General features: G+C 33.7%; 2 protein-coding genes across 3 annotated transcripts in view; both read right to left on the bottom strand.

The window, feature by feature from the left end:
- Positions 1-8,275: 8,275 nt before the first annotated feature.
- LOC110031670 (chlorophyll a-b binding protein 5, chloroplastic) lies at positions 8,276-9,471 on the bottom strand. The gene is made up of 2 exons (XM_020735001.1): positions 9,238-9,471; positions 8,276-8,995 (listed from the first exon to the last, which is right to left on the bottom strand). The coding sequence occupies exons 1-2, from the start codon at positions 9,384-9,386 to the stop codon at positions 8,344-8,346; spliced, it is 801 nt and encodes a 266-aa protein (XP_020590660.1). The 5' UTR covers positions 9,387-9,471; the 3' UTR covers positions 8,276-8,343.
- Positions 9,472-11,937: 2,466 nt separating this feature from the next.
- LOC110031611 (nuclear cap-binding protein subunit 2) overlaps positions 11,938-18,627 on the bottom strand; it is a 29,424-nt gene continuing 22,734 nt past the window's right edge. The window contains exons 6-8 of one of the 2 annotated variants that reach the window (XM_020734897.1): positions 12,864-12,917; positions 12,349-12,428; positions 11,938-12,261 (exon numbers count right to left, since the gene is read on the bottom strand). In XM_020734897.1, coding sequence (XP_020590556.1) covers positions 12,187-12,261; positions 12,349-12,428; positions 12,864-12,917 — 209 coding nt within the window. In that variant the 3' untranslated portion in view covers positions 11,938-12,186. The remainder of the gene's footprint in view (positions 12,262-12,348; positions 12,429-12,863; positions 12,918-18,627) is intronic. The other variant, XM_020734898.1, reaches the window with a different exon arrangement.

Below are 18,627 nucleotides of genomic sequence, written 5' to 3'. Positions count from 1 at the left end.
TGATGGAAATGGGAGAAATTTTGGTTTTCTTAAGTTCTTTCGTGAGTTTTTTCAAAGACCTACAATTCTAAGATTTTTTCGTGAGTTTTTTCTGCATTTTTTTTTTGGAGGGTTTAGGGAAGAAATGCAGATGAGCAATGGGAGACATTTTGGTTCGCAATGTGGGAATCTTTGTTCTTCCCGTCCATGTTCCTTTATGCAAACTATTTGGTTCGAAAAATGTGATTTGTACACACTGTTGAAATGTGCTTCAATGCGTTTCTTTTATATTGTTCTTGAAGGAATCAGTGGGTATCGTTACACTGTTGGAATTGTTTCATAAGCACTTTTTTATTTATTATGGTGCTCACGAGAGTGTGAGAACTATATGTCATATTTTAGAACTGATCTGTGATGATTGTATGCTTCTGCAATATATACTTTTGTTATACCAATAAGCTATTCTGAATAAGCTGTCCCGAAATAATTTTATCAGACAGGGGCAGGAATGTCATTTAACCACCAATAAGCTAATCTAAATAAGCTGCCCCAAACAACAAGACAAATTATTCTGATAAGATAATCATCAGAATAATTTGTTTATCAGCAGATTATAAATAATCAACAGTTGTGTCAAACAGACCCTAAATATTAGGTTAGGAGTCCTAATCTACTAGGATTTTAATGGTGGGGCGTCACGTGTTAAGTGACCCCACTATAATACTTTTTTGTGTCACATGTTAAGTGGCCCCACTGTAATACTTTTTTTTTGCCACTTTACATGTGCCCCGCCATTAAAATTCTAATATATTAGAACCCCTCACCTAATATTTTTTTCTTGACTACAGTCTTCTTATTTAAGATTTATCAAATCTAATAAATTCATATTTATGTGCGATGAAGGTGGATCTCTTAATTGATGATGGAGTAAAATTTTTTAAGGCTGTTCGGCTGCAAGTAAGATTTAGTTTGAATATGATCTAGTAAATCATGTAATTATAGATTTATGAAATCCTGAATTAAATTTTAAATTGTCTGGCATGTTAATAAGTAAATCCTAATAAATCTAGAAAATTTTTTTGACAGCTTTAATAGAATCTATTAAATCTTTCTCTTCCCACAGACTTCAACTTCTCTAAATCTAGTAAATCTGACTTTTTACGGGATTTGATAAATCCTGATTTTAAGGCAAAACAGTGGTAAAACGGAACTTTAAAACCTCTAAGATTTAGGCAATCATTTTTTTATCTTTTGGCAGGATTTAGTGTAAATCACGCTTAAAAGCGACTACCAAACAACCCCTTAGAGCGTTTCTAGCAACGTATTTAGAGCAGGATTTAAGTTGGACTAAACTTAAATCTTGTTAGACGATCATTGTGGGCAAAATAAAGCAGGGGATTTGATAAATCTAGATTTCATGGACCTCGGTACTAAATTATGGATTTACTAAATCTCATGAATCAGGGATTTGGTACAATCGTGACCGACACTTCGCGCAAAAGAATATGTGAAGTTACCTTCCTCAATGGTTTCACGTAGGAAAGGAGTGAAGGGAGGAGAAAAAATGGGAGTTGCATGCCTTTATAAGCAGTGATCCCATCGTTAAGTTCTCAACTAGCTCCAATTACAACTATATTGCGAGAGTTCGGTAAAAAAAAAAAAAACGCGGTGGTTTTGGATAAAACAGAGAGAGGGAGAAGGGCATGCTAGGGTTTCGAGGAGAAAGGAGTGATGTAGGCAAGAGTTTTATTAATTTAATTTTTTTTTAATTTAATTGAATAATAATTAATAATTAATTAAAATATTGTCATATTAATTATAATCAAATAACTTCATACTTATTATTTAATTATTAATTAGTAGAAAATAAATATTAAATTTCTATTCATTCAATAAAATTTTAAATAATTTTAAATTAATAAAATTAATAACTAATTAATTATTCTTTATAAAAGTTAAATTTTAATTTAATAAAATATTTATTACTAATTAATTAAATTAGTAAATAATTATCATTAATTATCTTAATTTGAAATATAATGTTAATTGAATTTAAGAAGCTAGTAGAGTTTGGCTATTTTGAAATATTTTAAGAAGTCTAATTTACGGGATTTATTAAATCCTACTGTGATTTATTAAATCCAACAATAGCTAATTTTGAAATCTTAAAGAATTTGTCAAACTGCTTCATAGTGTTTAATAATATCTACTTAATTTGTTGTCAGACATTTTTAAGGATTTACTAAATCCATATTTACGAGATTTACAAAAGTCTACTAACTTAAGTCTTATTTGTTGTCAGACAACCCCCTAAAGCTGCCTCTCAATTGGATTTGGTGAATCCAGATTTACATTTTAAAAGAGACTAAACATGAGAAATAAAGGCGGAAAGTGAAAAATTTTGATTTAAATGAGCGTTGGATTAAATATTTACTCTTTTTTTTTTGTGTTTAACTGGATTTATCTTAAGTTCATGTCTAAGTCCTGTTAAAATTATGCTACTAAACATCCCCTCAAGGTTGTGAACGAATCAAGCCGAGTCGAGCAGTGCTACGGTCAAATTTGATATTTATAAATAAAATTTGAGTTCAAGCTCAAATTAAGTTTTTGGGACTATGTTCAAGCTTGAGCTTGTCTATAAAATTCAAGATCGAGCTGTAATCGAGTTTTGTGTTCATGTTCAAGCTTAGTTCCTGTTTGAGTTTAGTTCTTGTTCGTTCCATTTGATGATAATTGAGTGGTTATCAAACATATTAATTAGTACATTATTGAGCTATTTAATCTCTATACAAATAACATTTACTGAGTAAATTGAAGTTAGTGTTATCGTGTTATTTATTTTCTAACTAAGTAAGAGTTGTTGAACAAAATAATGATTAGTACGGTTGAACAATTATTTTATAATAAAACAAGCTTTGTCAAGTTTATAAATGAGTTACTTGTTGAACTTACAAAAAAGAAAGAGCTTTTAAATGAATTAGATATTAAAAGAATAACTAAAATAAGATATAAATGCATAAAATAAATGAACAACTTTATCTTACTACATAATAAAATTTAATTTAATTTAATATGAACGAATTTAAATTAACTTTAATTGAGCCTGTTAAGCTTAAATTAAGCTTTAACTGATTTTTTTCATAAGCATTAAATTGGTCTTATTTATGAACTCTAAATGGAAATATTTATTAAGCTTCCTAATAAGCTTGTTTGTGAGCTTTAAATGATATCATTTGCAAATATAAATGAATCGAACAAGGAGGTGTTCAAACTTGTACATTTAACAATCAAGCATTTATAAAAGTGTTCAAACTTGTTCAATTTGTTAATAAAAAGAACAAGAATAAGCTCTTATCGAGCCGAGTTACGAGTAGCTGGCAAACACTCAGTTTATTCACAGAAAATTTCAATGGATTAAAAAATATGAAAAGAATTATATAAAAATTTTAAAATTAGATTTTCAAATAACATGGAATTTTTTATAATAATTGGGTAAAATAAAATAATTGCAAAAGATATTAACCTTAAAAAATAGGGTTATAAACTCTTAAAACAATGGACTTTGGGTGAAGATAGAGTTTTTTATTCCCTTCTTTGTTTTCTTTTTTTAATTTTATTTCGGCCACAACATAATATTTTTATATGATTTTTCAATGTTCTATCCTTAAAATTAAAAGATTATTTAGTAATTATGTAAATAAAAATATTATGAAATGAATCTATGTATGATATATTTAGTTAATAATGTGTACATTGATATATATATAGGTCGTTAAGTTAATAGGAGACTTCGTCGAAAGAACAAACCACAATGAGCACCTTTCAAATACCGAACAATACGTCGAACTGTAGCTAAATGAAGATGTGTAGGGGTTTGCATAAATTGATTAACTTGTTGTACAACAAATGAAATATCAGAATGTGTAATAGTCAAATAATTGAGACTCCCAACAAGTTGTCGATATAGAGATGGTTTATATAGGAACTCACCACCATTCTGTTGATATTTGACATTTACTTCCAAAGGAGTGTCAGCAGATCTTATCTTAAAGATCAGTCAAAGCAATGAGTCCCTTTGTATAGTTGTGCTGATGAACGAAAATACCAGTGAGAGAAGAGTGAACCTCAACTCCTAAGAAATAAGTTAATGATCCCAAATCTTTCATATGAAAAGATCAAGACGCTTCTATAGCTGAGACATCAATTGATTGTCAAATCCCGTGATGATAATATCATCAACATAGACTAATAACAAAACAATTTCGTTGTCAGTTTTGCAAATAAATAATAAGGAATTATATTGACTTTGAATAAAAGAGAAGCTAAGAAGGGTATTGCGAAACTTTTCAAACCAGACCAGTGGAGCTTGTTTTAAATTGTATAGTGATCGTTTGAGCTTACAAACATCATGTGAAGGTGTAGAAAACGAGCCTGGAGAAGGAGTGATATAGACATCTTCTTTGAGATCCCCATGTAAGAATGCATTCTTAACATTCATCTGCTTTAAGAACCAGCTATTAGATGCAGCAATAGATAATACCAGTCGTACAGTTGTCATCTTAGCCACAAGTGCAAATGTTTCTTCATAATTAATCTCGTACTTTTGTCGATTGTCAAGAGATATCAATCTTACCTTATATTTGTCAAGAGAGCCATCAGATCGAAGTTTAAGAGAGTAAACCTATTTACAATCAATGGGTTTAATATCGGTAGGACATGAAACAATATCCCAAGTGTGATTGCTTGAAGTGCCTGAAGTTCCTCTTGCATGGCTTTGACCCAGCAAGCCTGTTTAACAGCCTGAAAGTAAGAGATAGGAACAATAGTATTAGTTAGAATTGCATAATACTCATATCTATCCGGAGGATGGATACGTCGAGTTGATCGTCGAAGACTTATAGGAGCAATTTCTGGATCAGGGTCGGGGAGGATTGGAGGTGAAGGGGGCTGACGTCGTTTGTAGACAATCTCCGGCATGAACCGTTTATCCGCGGAGTAATTATCAAATTGTGGAAGCATAACTGTATCTGGTGTCGATACATGATGCTGAAAGTAATATTCATGCTCAAAGAAAAGTGCGTTCCGGGAAACAACTATTAATCGAATCATAACACACAAAACCTTTATGATTAGAACTATACCCCATAAAGGCACATCGTACTGACTGAGCTGTCAACTTATGACGTTCATGAGCAGGTAGATGAACAAAGCAAACACATCCGAAAGTATGTAGCATATGATAATTAAGATGTTTACCAAAAAATCGATAGTAGGGAGAATGATACTTCAATTACTGAGATGGTAATGATTAATGAGATAAACTCTTGTAGATAAAGCTTCAGTCCAATATTTAGCTGGCAAAAAGGACTCTATCAGTAATGTGCGCCTAGTATCTAATAGATGTCTATTTTTTTGTTCAACAACTCCATTTTGCTGCGGTGTATAGGGACACGAACATTGTGAAATAATACCGTTGTTATGGAGAAATGCTTGAAACTCATTAGACATGTATTCACCGCCATTATCAGATCGTAAGTTTTTTATGCTAGCAGAGAACTGAGTTTCAACATATGCTAAAAATGTTTGAAATACAATAAAAACTTCTACTTTAGAGCGCAAAAAGTAGATCCAAGTAAATCGACTGCAATCATCAATAAATGTCACAAAATATCTATATTGAGCATGTGAAATAACTGATGTAATTCCCCAAACATCACTATGAATAATGTCAAAATATTTATTGGCACGACTGCATGAATTTAGAAAAGATAATGTCTTACTTTTTCCAAGTTTACAAACAGAATAGTCAACTAGTAAACTTTTATCTGCAGAATGAGAAACACCACTTTTAATTAAATGTTTCAACACCATATCATTTGGATGACCCAGTCTTTTATGCCAGATGCATATCTTATTCTCAACATCTGAAGAAGCTAATGACATATTCTGAGGAACTGTGAATTGTAATGGAAATAGTCTGCCCACTTTAGGCCCCTTCGCCATCACCTTCCCTGACACCTGATCCTGCACAGTATAATCATCACGAGAAAAATGTATGTCGCAGTTATTATCCATAATTTGACCAACAGAGAGTAAATTAGTATATAATTTAGGAGAAACCAAGATATGTCTGAAAGAGGAGTTAATATCACCAACTGTTGTGATTGGAATATTATTTCAATTGGCAACCTCAATATGTTGAGTACCAGTGTACGGTCGTTGGTTATGCAATAAATTAGCAACCCATATGAGCCTCAATTGATCCCAAAATTCAAGAAAATATTCGAGCATCCTTTGTTTCCCATTGACCAATATCTTTTATCTCAGTAGGAGCTGGAGAAGTCTCATCAATATGACCCCAAAGCTCCTTCCCTTTTAAGAACATTCTAAGCTGAAATTCCCATGCAGCATAATTCTTTCTCATAAATCTGATAGCTAGAATTTCAGAAGACATTCTAAATAGAATTTTCGTGAATTGAAATCAACCACAAAGAAATCACAGAGAGTCAAGATACTGCTTTTCGAGATCGAGCCGATCTCGGAATCGGCGGAGACGGGATTGAGCCGATTGAATGAGTAGACGGATCGCGAGATTGTGGAATCGGCGGATGATGGGTCGGGGTTGCGGAATCGACGGAGACGAGATCGAGCCGATCTCGAAATTGGCGGATGAGCAGATAGATCGCGGCAAATACGATCGCGGGAAAGCAGATTGCGGTTCGGCAGCGGATTTCCTTGAACTTGGACAAAGGTGAAAGAAAATGCCATAGAACTTAAACAAAGACAAGAACGAGCGCTCCTTGCGAGGAAGAAAATGAAGATGCCGGCGAAGATTCCCTTCGTTATTTCTGGTGAAGATAACAAAAGTCAAGAATAACAATAAGGATTCACATCGATTCAAGCTCTGATACCATATCAAATTTTGAACAAATAGGTTGAATGTCTTTTCCTTTGCTTTCATTCCATTAAATAATCGTCTGTACAATCTATTTTAGGTACATAATATTCTCTATAAACTATTCTAGGTAACTTAATTAATACATATGCCTAATCTAAATATTCAGCTAAAAGGAAATATTTCATGCCAATATAATATTTCCTTCTTTGCAGTATTACGAAGAAGGAAACTCTTTATTTTATCATGATTGATATTATTAGTCATCCTTGCCATTAGAACTAATGCTTACATTGCCACTAAGGTCAACACTCACCATTGTCCATGGTCGCCTGCAAGGTGCCCAATTTCTCCATCAATGTTCACACCCATTGTCACCACTAGAGTTAATGCCCGCATTGCCACCAAGGCCAATCACCATCATCTTTACAAAAGTCAATGTTTCACTTCTTTGTGATTGATGTTATCTCCAATCAGGAGAGTAAATCATCTCTAAAGCCCCAAGGCTCGTATAACCATTTAACTAGTAAATAAGATATACATTTTTTTCCGTAATGTAAATAACCTGCACTTTTTCATTCTCTTAAATTGTATTTCAAAACCATTCTTCAAAACACAGACAAGAATTGACCATTTTAGGTACTTATACTATATTACTCATACGGTTGATTCATTTCAATAGGGTAAAATCTTTTTTTTTTCTCTTTTGGGTTTTGCACATAATAAAGTCTATATTTTACTCTCAACTTATTTATTTGTGCATATAAGAATATTGTAAGGTGTTAAGATGATAAACTCACTCTTTCTCTATTAATGTAGATATTTCAATGCATAACACATAAACATGTGTAATTGTAATTTAAACTAATTTTAATAATATTTCATATATTTTATTGTCATAATAAGGACACACATGTCCTTTTTTTTTATCTTTTATGATTTAGGAAAGAATTTAGAGCTCTAAATATATTAAAAAGGGGTTATTTTTGGTAATAAAAAATATTTCTTCTTACATATCTCATCATTATACTCATCAAATCCCATCCTACATTGCTTGAATCTGTTGGAAATAAAACTAATGACCTCACACCCATTGTGTTGGTACCTTCATAAAGACTCTAATCCCCCTCTTTAATCTTCAATCATTCATGTGCTACAAACAAAAATAAAAATAAAAGAGAAGTGATGCCAACCAAGCCTTTGAGTATTTGTGGTCCTTTTATTGTCATATATATTTTTATGAACATGAATATAACACCTTATCATCACCTATTATGAACATTAATATTATATTATGTATATACCAAATTATAGTTTAGATATGTAAATCTATAAAAATAGTTTGGTTTGTAAGTAAATTTCTCCAATAATAATAATAATAATAGCATATGCTTAAGAACATAGAAAGAAGAAAATGCTCCCATTTCATTAAGTCACACTGAAATCATACACCAACCAAAAAAAAACACTCATTTTCCAGGCACAAAGTTGGTTGCATAGGCCCAAGCATTATTAGTCGTTGGGTCAGCCAGGTGGTCATACAGGTTCTCAATAGGTCCCTTCCCCGTCACAATAGCCTGCACGAAAAACCCGAACATCGAAAACATGGCCAGCCGCCCGTTCTTCAGTTCCTTCACTTTCAGCTCCGCAAAGGCCTCCGGATCATCCGCAAGTCCCAATGGGTCGAAGGCCCCACCAGGATAGATCTTATCCAGCCCCTCCCCAAGCGGGCCTCCTCCAACACGATATGCCTCGACGAAGCCCATGAGAATGACTTGAGAAGCCCATATAGCCAGGATGCTCTGGGCATGGATGAGGTTCGGATTGCCGAGGTAGTCCAGGCCTCCTTCTGAGAAGATTTGGGCCCCGGCCTTGAACCAGACGGCTTCGCCGAACTTCACCCCGTTTCTGGAGAGGAGCTCGGGGAAAACGCAGCCCAGTGCGCCGAGCATGGCCCATCTGCTATGGATCACCTCCAGCTCGCGGTTTTTAGCGAAGGTTTCGGGATCGGCGGAGAGACCGGCAGTGTCCCACCCGTAGTCGCCGGGGAATTCACCGGTTAGATAGGAGGGCGTTTGTTCGGAGAAGGGGCCCAAGTACTTGGGCCTATCTGGGCCGTACCTGACAAGAGAGTTAATGGATGCAATTTAAAGTTCTTTTGGCCACATATGAGATATTAGATTTAAATTAATGGGATTAAGTAGTCCCGATCCAAATTTATAATAGTTCATAGACAAAATAATACTTTATTCTTTCATTTATACTCCAAATAAATGTTATTTAAGTAAACATATAACGATCTCTAAATGAAATTTTTTATTTTTATTTTTATTTTAAAAACTCAAAAAAAAAAAAAAACATACCAGATACTCTTAGGTACACTCTTAACAGTGCGGCGCATGGTGATCCGGCCGCCATTGCCGACTGAACCTACCTTCCGGAAGAGCTCGTTGGGCTGCTTGAGGGCGGTCTGGCCAGCGAAGGCAGAGCCTTGAATAGCAGAGATGGCCATTAGAGAGCAGAGATGAGAGGCAAAAGCTGTGGTTTGGAGACTTAGGTTTACGTAGCTCAACTGTTTGATGACTTGCCGGAGAAAGGGGTGGGGTTTAATAGAAGGAAGGAGGAGGTGAAGTGGTGAGAAGTGGATGAGGATGATGCCACGTAGGCAGAAGTTTATTGGCCATCTTGAGGTGTCGAGATTTCGAGGAGATTTTATGGAGATTTTATGATGGGACGAGAATCTGCCGCGTGGCATTTGTGGCTGTAGAAGATTAGGTACGGTACACGTGGTTGTAGCTGGATGCTTTGGAGCTAAAAATCGTAGTGCACATCAATAAATGCACCCAAATTTTCACCAACATAAACTATTTTTTAAATATTTCGCGTTAAATCATAAGAAAAAACGGGCACCACACGATTTCTTTTATTTTTATACATTATGTATAAATATTTATTAATATTTAGTTTAATACTCTACTCTTTTCATTATGCATTGATATCATTGAGATCAACATTTTTGAAATGAAGGGCATCTACTAATGCAACTATTTTAATACAATTATCACTAGAATAATACATAAATAAATTTAATACTTAAAATTGTAAAATTTATCTAAATTATCATTCATAAAAGTAACAATAATTTTTGTATATAGGGTATCAAATCTGAGAAATATTGCATACGGATAACAATATATGCTCACAATCAATCATGACAGAGCATTCAATACACATTACAGTATAGTCCAGTAAAATTGATTTCTGTACATATGATTATTCATATGAATATATTCAAGTAACGAGTTATAAAATTTTATTTTTTTATTCATTTATTAAATAAGACTTTAAAAATATTGAATTGGTAATCGATAAAAATCAATATTGGACCATACGTGTGTCAACTAATGCCAACATTATATTCGAACATAGAGTCATTCAGCCTATTGGTTTTGGATTCAGTATCAAATTTGTGATTTAGATCCTGCACAACAATAATAACAACAACAATAGAATTTATCTCATTAAGTGGGGTTGGTTACATGAATTGTTTTTCTCCGTTATGTCCAATTGGGCGTCATATTTTCATTTAATTCTAATAAATTAAGAATCTTTTTATACATTATGTCCATATCTTATTAGGTATGTACATCTGCTTTGCATAACATAAGTTGAATCTAAAACATCTACTCACCTAACCAGATCAGCGGACAATCAACGTTTAACGTGACGAAACCATCTAAAACGACATTCTATAATCTTGTTTGTCACCGAGCTATGCCAACCCATTCATGGAAACATTCATTTCACATTTTGTCTCCAAGTATTAAGCAACTCATTCATCGAAGCATTATCATCTTAGCAATAATTAACTTAGTTTGATGCTTCTCTTCTAAAGCTCAGTATTCTGCACCATAAAGCATTGCAGGTCTTACCATAATCTTGTAAAATTTTCATATAAGCGATACATCTCTATCACACAAAAAACCTGATGAAATCCTCTATTTTAACCAACCAACTTGAATTCTACTAAGAAAATCCTCAACCATGGTCACTTCAAACAATAGACCTGTGATATAAAAAACGATCACACTTTATAATGATATGATCACCCATGGTTACAACTCTCCCCCATATTTACTACTACTAAAATTACATTCAATGTATTCAATTTTAGATATAATCAAATGGAGGCCTTTAGGCTCCAATATAGGCCCCCATAATTCAAAATTTTTATGAACTCTTTCTCTACTCTAATCCACAAGAAGGATATCATCATCGAAAAACATATACCAATATATATCCTCATGTAAATGTCCACTAACACCATCCACAACTAAAGCAAAAAGTTATGGGCTTCAAAATGTTCCCTAATGTAATCCAGCTTAAAAAGAAAATTACTTTGTTCGTACTTGATGTTCCCTAATGTAATCCAGCTTAAATAGAAAATTACTTTGTTCGTACGCAAGTAACAACTTTAATATATACATCTTCAATGACTTGAATAGAACTTCCTAAAAAAATTTTCTTGGAATCATATCTTAAGTTTTTTTCTAAAATAATAAAAATTATATGTAGATCCAAATACTATGAAAATAAATAAAACAAAAAATAAAAAATAAAAAAAACATTTTTTAAATCCTGATACCATAAAAAAAAATAAAAAAAATAAAAACAAAAAAATAAATTATTTTATATAAAATGAAGAGTACGCACTAAGCTGTTTTATATCCTTAAATTTATACAAAATATCAGTCTTATATGTTTGAAATTATTCAATATTTTTCTCATTTACGTTCGCTATATAAGAATGTATTTAAAAAAAAAAAAATACTCAAAATAAATTTTTTAAATATTTTGAATGTATTTAAAAATAACAATATCTTATTTGAACATGTCAAAACATATTTTATTTTAAATCAAAATATAAACAAAATAAAAAAAACAAATAAGTAAAAATGATCTCAAACAACTCCAACGTTACAATTCTTTCAGGAAAATATTTGACACCAAACAAAAAAAAAAAAAACAATAATAAATATAAACATAAAGTCAAAGAAGGGTATAAATATAAATAATAAAAAGATAATGTGCTGAGGACAATACTGCAATTGAACACTAACTGTTTAATCAAGAGAGTGCTTATCAGGCATGAATTCTAACAAAGAAACAGCTTAAATTACATATTGAACAACAATCCCCTCATCATCACTCACCATTAAACTTTATCTAAACTATCATCTAAAAATGGAATTACCAGTTTCCGACTGCAACAGCACTACGGCAGCCTGTAAATGCTTGCAGGCAAAGAAAGTTTACCGGCGTCGTTTCCGGCCATCATCCTCCTCGTCATCTGAGTCGCCGCTTTCTCGAAAGCGAGGATTCCTCGCCTGCAAAAAAGCATCACAACCATTATTCCTTACGGCCACAAAAACTCTCTACTTTTTAATTGATCATAATGAAGAGAGCTAAAATACCAGTCTAGAATCATGATCGGAATTCCTCGAATCATAATCGTTCGTCCTTTCTTCAGCACGATATCGTTTGCGATTATAATCTACATCAATTATCACATTTTAAATAAGAAAAACAATGGAGAACTTCAATTTTTTGGTTAAAAGTAGGTGGGAAGAAAAGGAAGAAAGTGAGGACAAATGTTTGAATGATGGAGAGCATTTACATAGCACACAATTTTTATGTATTTACATATCTCACACCTAAACTTTCACATTTACATACACATCCCACATATACATCCCACATAAACTTTCACATTTACATACACATCCCACATATCCTTAATATCGCATCACAAATAGCACTATTATCACTTTTTAATAGTTAAAAACACCTTCTGATGCATAAATTTAAAGCACCAAAAGTGTTATGCATGTAAATATTGAAATTTAGGTGTGAGACATGTAATATATAAGAATTGCGTGCTACATAATGAAAATTTCTCTTGAATGTTTTCTAAATGGAAGTTTAGAACCTCGACTTTGTCGATAACCACCAGATCCTCGGTCTCCACCATGCCGGCCATCTGCTTTAATAGACAGATGATCACAATAAGACTAATCTTAAGCATCAAAAGAAGATAATAACAACAGAGATGCAGAACCTCATTGCACAGTTCATTTACTTGAATTTGTTAAAATGATTTAATCTATACAGATAGTAACAATTTCTTTCAGTTATAATAACATTAATAGAACAATTCTGACACCAACGTAAGTGTATAGAACGAAAGAAGATGGGAAAATTTACATACAATGCACTCATTTCTCATGTATTTACATATATAGCGCCTTACTTGATGTTTTACATATATGACACCTTAATTATGAATGAAAATGTGTATTACACTTTTTAAAAGCTAAAATAATGGTATTTTTTTATGTGATTTGAAAGATTTGAGTGGTATAAACGTAAGAAGAAATTTAGATATTAGACATGTAAATACAAAGGAATTAGGTGGGATGTGTATTACGGATAATTGATCGCCATGGGCCAGTAATGGAATAAATGAAATTCTTGTACCTATTACCAACTAATGGACATTTGAAAAAGCACATGATTAGGGGACCGTCATCAGGCTCATTCCATACCTTATCAAATCCATTAAATCCACCAGCCAGATCTTGACACTTAAAATGAAATAAAAAAAGAAAAAAAATATTTAAAATGAAATTAAATCCTAACTACTCCCGCCCCATAAATATTTCCACTCAACCATTCATTTTGCGCGACTTAACTCACGAAGCCAAGTATCTGTTGAGACGCTGCCTTACCCCAAGCCGAGCTCCCCTTTCCTTCTTGTAATGCATGCACACAGTACCGCTCGTTTCTTCTTCCTCTCTGCTGTCACTATACTGTTGCGATTAGGGCTAGCGATAAAGCAAAGATGAGATCAACACACACGAGACCTCCAAAACTTCCATCTCGCCTTCAAGCCACTTCACCTGCTTCCATGTGCGACAAGAACCTCCCTTTTTTGTCACTACCGAAACCGACAAAATAATCACGGCGTACAGTGCGACCATCAAAACTCCCGTATATCTCTCCTGCACCCGGAAAAGACAACGATGGGATCGCGGTACAGAGACCCAAAACTCCCATTGCTCTTCTTCTTCCGCACCATGAGGAACGAAGAAAGCCTTCCCAAGTTTTGCTATACCTCTTCCCTGCTGCGTCGTTCTTGCACAGTGCCTCACCAACGCCACTAAGCCTCTGCCCTAGCCTTCACTGTTGTGTGCTCCTACTTGCCGCGCCTCCCAAGCCACTTGATCCCCAATTGAATTTTCTACCATATTGGTGCCAAAGGTATACTATGTCAGTTTGAGAAAAAATTAGCCCATATTGCAAATTACAAACAAGATAATCACAAAAACAGAAATTGATCTCTCAGACTTGTCATAATTCAGAAAGTTAGACGATAGAATTTTGAGCTCGTAATCCTCAACAGTTTGAGTTAGAGAAGCATTTACAGCTCAAGTCCAGGACACAAGCAGGTCATGAAGTTGGACTCAACAAGCCCAAATATGGTTGAGTTGTTGTACCTCTCTTCACTTGACAAACCATAAAAAAGGTCGTAGTCAAGAAGGCCCTATTTTGTTTATCTAATGACAATAACTGTCTTACCGAAGCTTATTCAGTCTGATAAGTTAAGTGATCCAAATTTTGAGGTTCTCTCAACTGATTAAATGAGTCAGACAAAATGAAATGAGATGGCCTTCACTGAAACCTCACAGGCGGAGGGGTTACCAAATCTATGTTAGCAAGAAACGACTTTGGTCATTCCTACTCCATATTAAGTTGAGAGAATTAAATGAAAGCCATCTTCAATCCCCACTGGAAGAGAGGTCATCAAACGCAAGCTAGAAGGAATCAATTTTAGTTGCTCCTTACCCTCCATTACAATTTATTATGCAAGCCCAACAAAAAGTTAAGTCATTCGAAGAAAACATTAGTCAAAAGAAAGCATAGAAGATTTTTCTAAAAACTCTCTTATAATACAAGAACACGTTTCTAATTGATCATAAAATCCCCCCATAAGATAGGGAGCATTTTTTTAGTTTATCTGGGTTGACGTCATGCTCAATGTCGAGATCCCCAAATGTGTTTAATCCGATAATGAGCTCCACTTTTGAGATTGATAACAAATTTATGGTTAAGATCCTCAACAATAAGAGTTGGCAGCATGCCTAACATCAAGATCTCATTCCTTTTGGGTTGGCATCGTGTTTCAATGTCAAGATCCCCAAATATTTACTTAAGAATTTCGCTATCAATCAAAATATGCGTGCTATGACTTTTTTTTCTTTAGTTAACTAATGTCTGAAAAGTTCAACTGAAAAGATTTTGAGATTTGCAAGTTTTAACAATTTAAGTTGGAAAGATGCAAGCTCTACCACAGCTCAAGCATACGGCGCAAGTGGGTCACAAAGATCGGACTCAACAAGCCTCAAATATGTCTAAGTCGCATACAACTTGCTTCACAGAACAAGCCATAAAAACCGTCGTAGTGAAAGAGTAAGCTCTTTTTACTCAACAAGCAATAAAAAACGGTTGCAGTAAAGGAATCACAATCTTGTTAGTCTGATGACAGCAGCTGTCTAGTTCTCAAACTCATCTAATTTGACGAGCTCAAGTGATTCATATCCACAATACTTTCTTAATGAATTGATGGATCAAATTTAAATCTACGAGATAATCTATGCTTAAAAAAAATAGTTATGCAGTTAAGCTAAAGCATTCTCAACTATACAAGTTCCAAGACCTTATGATATAAGAAAGGAGACTCCTAAGTCTATAAGCTTAAGCCTATTAAATTGAAAAAACATAAATTCCCTGTAGTCTAAGTCTAAGACTCAGGCAAGTCCTAAAGGTCAGACTCAACAAGCCCAAATATGGCTGAATAGCTCACAGCTCCCTTCAATCAATAAGCCATCAAAACATATTCATCTTGATAAGTTCAAGCAAACTAGATCAAAGAGATTTTCTTGAATAGTCAAAAGGTCGGGGAAAATCAAACGAATAATCATTGCTCAAAAAAGCATCAAGCAAAGTTGATGGTCTGTTCAAATATAGAAAGCCCAAATTTAAAAAAAAATATATGATCAAGCACAAAGCACAGCTAAAAGTACTCTCTTCTTCAAAAAGTCTGACAAAAAGAAAACAAAAGACCGAAGAAGTTATCCTATAAGTTCATTCAAAGCTCGATGATGTACTAAGGGAATTCAATCATCAGCAAGTCCAATAAAGCACAAAACATAAGATCGGTGATTTCTTGTCACTGACTCAACATGAGCCAGAAGACTAAGCCACTGGCATGCATCTTTCTAACAAATCGGCCAAAGCACAAAGCTAGTACCGAAGGTATGTTTATTCACCTGGCAGATCACTTGAGATAATTCAAGTCAATTCCTTCAGCAATTCCATCAAAACACAAAATTAAGACCGAATGTATGCTCACTCACCTGACAAATCCGCTGAGATAACTTAGGTTAATTCCTTCAACAAGTCCACTAAAGCACAAGGCTATAATTGAAGGTATGCTCACTCACCCGACAAATATGTTAAGATAATCTAGGTTAATTCATTCAACAAATCCACTAAAGCACAAGGCTAGGACTGAAGGTATGCTCATTCACTTGACAAGTCCGTAGAGACAATTTGGGTCAATTCCTTCAACAAGTCAGTTACATCACAAAGTTAGGACTGAAAGTCATTTCCTTCATTAAAATCCATCAAACAAAAAAACAAAAGGCAAAAGACAAGTTCAATCTCTAGGCCAAACAAGTAAAGCCAAGTAAGAGGGGATATTAAACAGAATTAGAATATAATGTTGTAAGCCTACATATTCAACTCAATATTATATCTTACATCGACATCTAGTTAGCATTTTCGAAGATTTGCAAGGTGAAATCCTCATCAAGATATCCAAATAAATTTTGAAGATTCATAGGGTCAATCAGTTTGCAACAAATATGGACCGACAAAAATCCCAAGAATCAATATTAAAAGGGATTGGCATATGCTCCATCGTCATTCATGAACTACCCCACATACACATCACCAAATTTTTAACAAGACGCCATAGATAGATTTCGTAACATACGGTTCACAATTTTTATATATATTTCGCCTTATGTACTTAGAGAGGGGATTTGAGTGGTTGTACTTAGAGAAAGGGGCAACCAATGGGATATTTGGGCCTCTCTCTCTCTCTCTCTCTCTCGATTCTAGGGGGAGACTAGATTATCTCCTCCTTCGATCCACCGGTAAAAATCATCAAAGAAATGGAGAGTTCAGGCTTGGGAAACACCTCCATCCTCTTCTTTCGCCCTTTCTACTAAGGTCTCTCGGGAGATACAGGAGCCAACGTCCAAAAAGGATTCAACAATATGTTATGCTTGAACGTGTGTCATAATATGATTACAAAGACAAAGTCTATGGCTCCGCTAATAAATTTGTAAAAATCATAAACATTAATACCATAATCTTGGCATAACACTAAAAAAACATTTGGAATAAAACTGATAATGGCAATCTCTCTACTTCAACTTGGTTAATCAAACAATAGTATCAACAACCTGCGTTTACACCAAGTTAGTGGTTACTTTTCAATAATATTTGCACAACCAATGTGCTCCAAGGGAATAAATTCATTGCACTAAGTACCCTAAGGAGATAAATGCGCGACACCAAAATACAAACTAAGCTATTGATGAACCCTAATGAGATATATGTATTACATTCAAAGGCATCAATTTATATTTAGAGAATAATTGTATAACATTGACAAAAAAAAGATTCAAATATGGTTTGAACCTTCCTCGAATTTTGTTCAAATCTTTGGCAATAGGAATCAAGGGATTTAGATCCAAAATGAACTCTCAAGCATATTCCCCCAATGGCCACATTTCTCCAATTGTTGCTATTATGAGTTATATACATTTCTCTAAACATATGAACTTATGCGGTCAGATAACAATTTCACCGTCTATAATGCTAAAAATATTTGATGATAATGACCTTGATCGAGGATGTTCTCTAATAGGAGTGATAATTAACTATGGTGGCTACACCTATAAAAACCACCAACACATTTAAATGAGATCTTGATCATCAAGGTGGAATATGGTTAGAACATCTTTCCTTCTGAATTTACTGATACCCCAAATTTACACAAACGTGATGTTCTTAGAAAAGCCAGCATTTATATCTCTGAGATTAAAGCAAAGGAAGTCTAATCAAAATCTAAATTATGTTTGTTTATTTTAAGTTAATTCATATCTATGGTGTTTGTGACCATAGGAAGTCAACCTCAGATCAAAGTAGAACCTATAAAACAAGATGAAGTATGATCAAATCATTATGACTTATCAGTTTACTCAAACAAGTGGTTCTCATAAGAGCCTATATTTATATCAGAGTTTAAGACCATGAAAATCTAACCAATATATATCAAATTTTTATTTAAAATAAAATTAAAATAATAAAATTCAAGATTATCCAAAAAACCAACTTATTTATATTTTTTTAACATAATAGAAAAAAAAATGCCTCTATCATATTGACGATCTCTTATTGATAATCTCCTTATTAAGGAATTTGGGCATGGGCATAAAGTTAACACTATATCCAACCTCAAACAATTGGCTTCCAATAAGCCCTCGAAAAGGTTAGTAAAATATAAATTTAATTTTACAACCTCAGCTTGCACCAATTGGAAACTTCTTGGGGGGGAAGAA

This window comes from Phalaenopsis equestris, unplaced genomic scaffold (genome assembly GCF_001263595.1).
Source record: "Phalaenopsis equestris unplaced genomic scaffold, ASM126359v1 Scaffold000840, whole genome shotgun sequence".
Taxonomy (NCBI): Eukaryota; Viridiplantae; Streptophyta; class Magnoliopsida; order Asparagales; family Orchidaceae; genus Phalaenopsis; species Phalaenopsis equestris.
The sequence above is the reverse complement of the archived record's forward strand: the minus strand, read 5'-3'. Positions and strand labels throughout refer to the sequence as shown.

Coding starts and splice junctions, on each gene's coding strand:
- LOC110031670 (XM_020735001.1), bottom strand. CDS start 9,386: ATGGCCATCTCTGCTATTCAAGGCTCTGCCTTCGCTGGCCAGACCGCC. Junction 8,996..9,237: donor AGTGTACCTAAGAGTATCTG/GTATGTTTTTTT, acceptor CTCTCTTGTCAG/GTACGGCCCAGATAGGCCCA.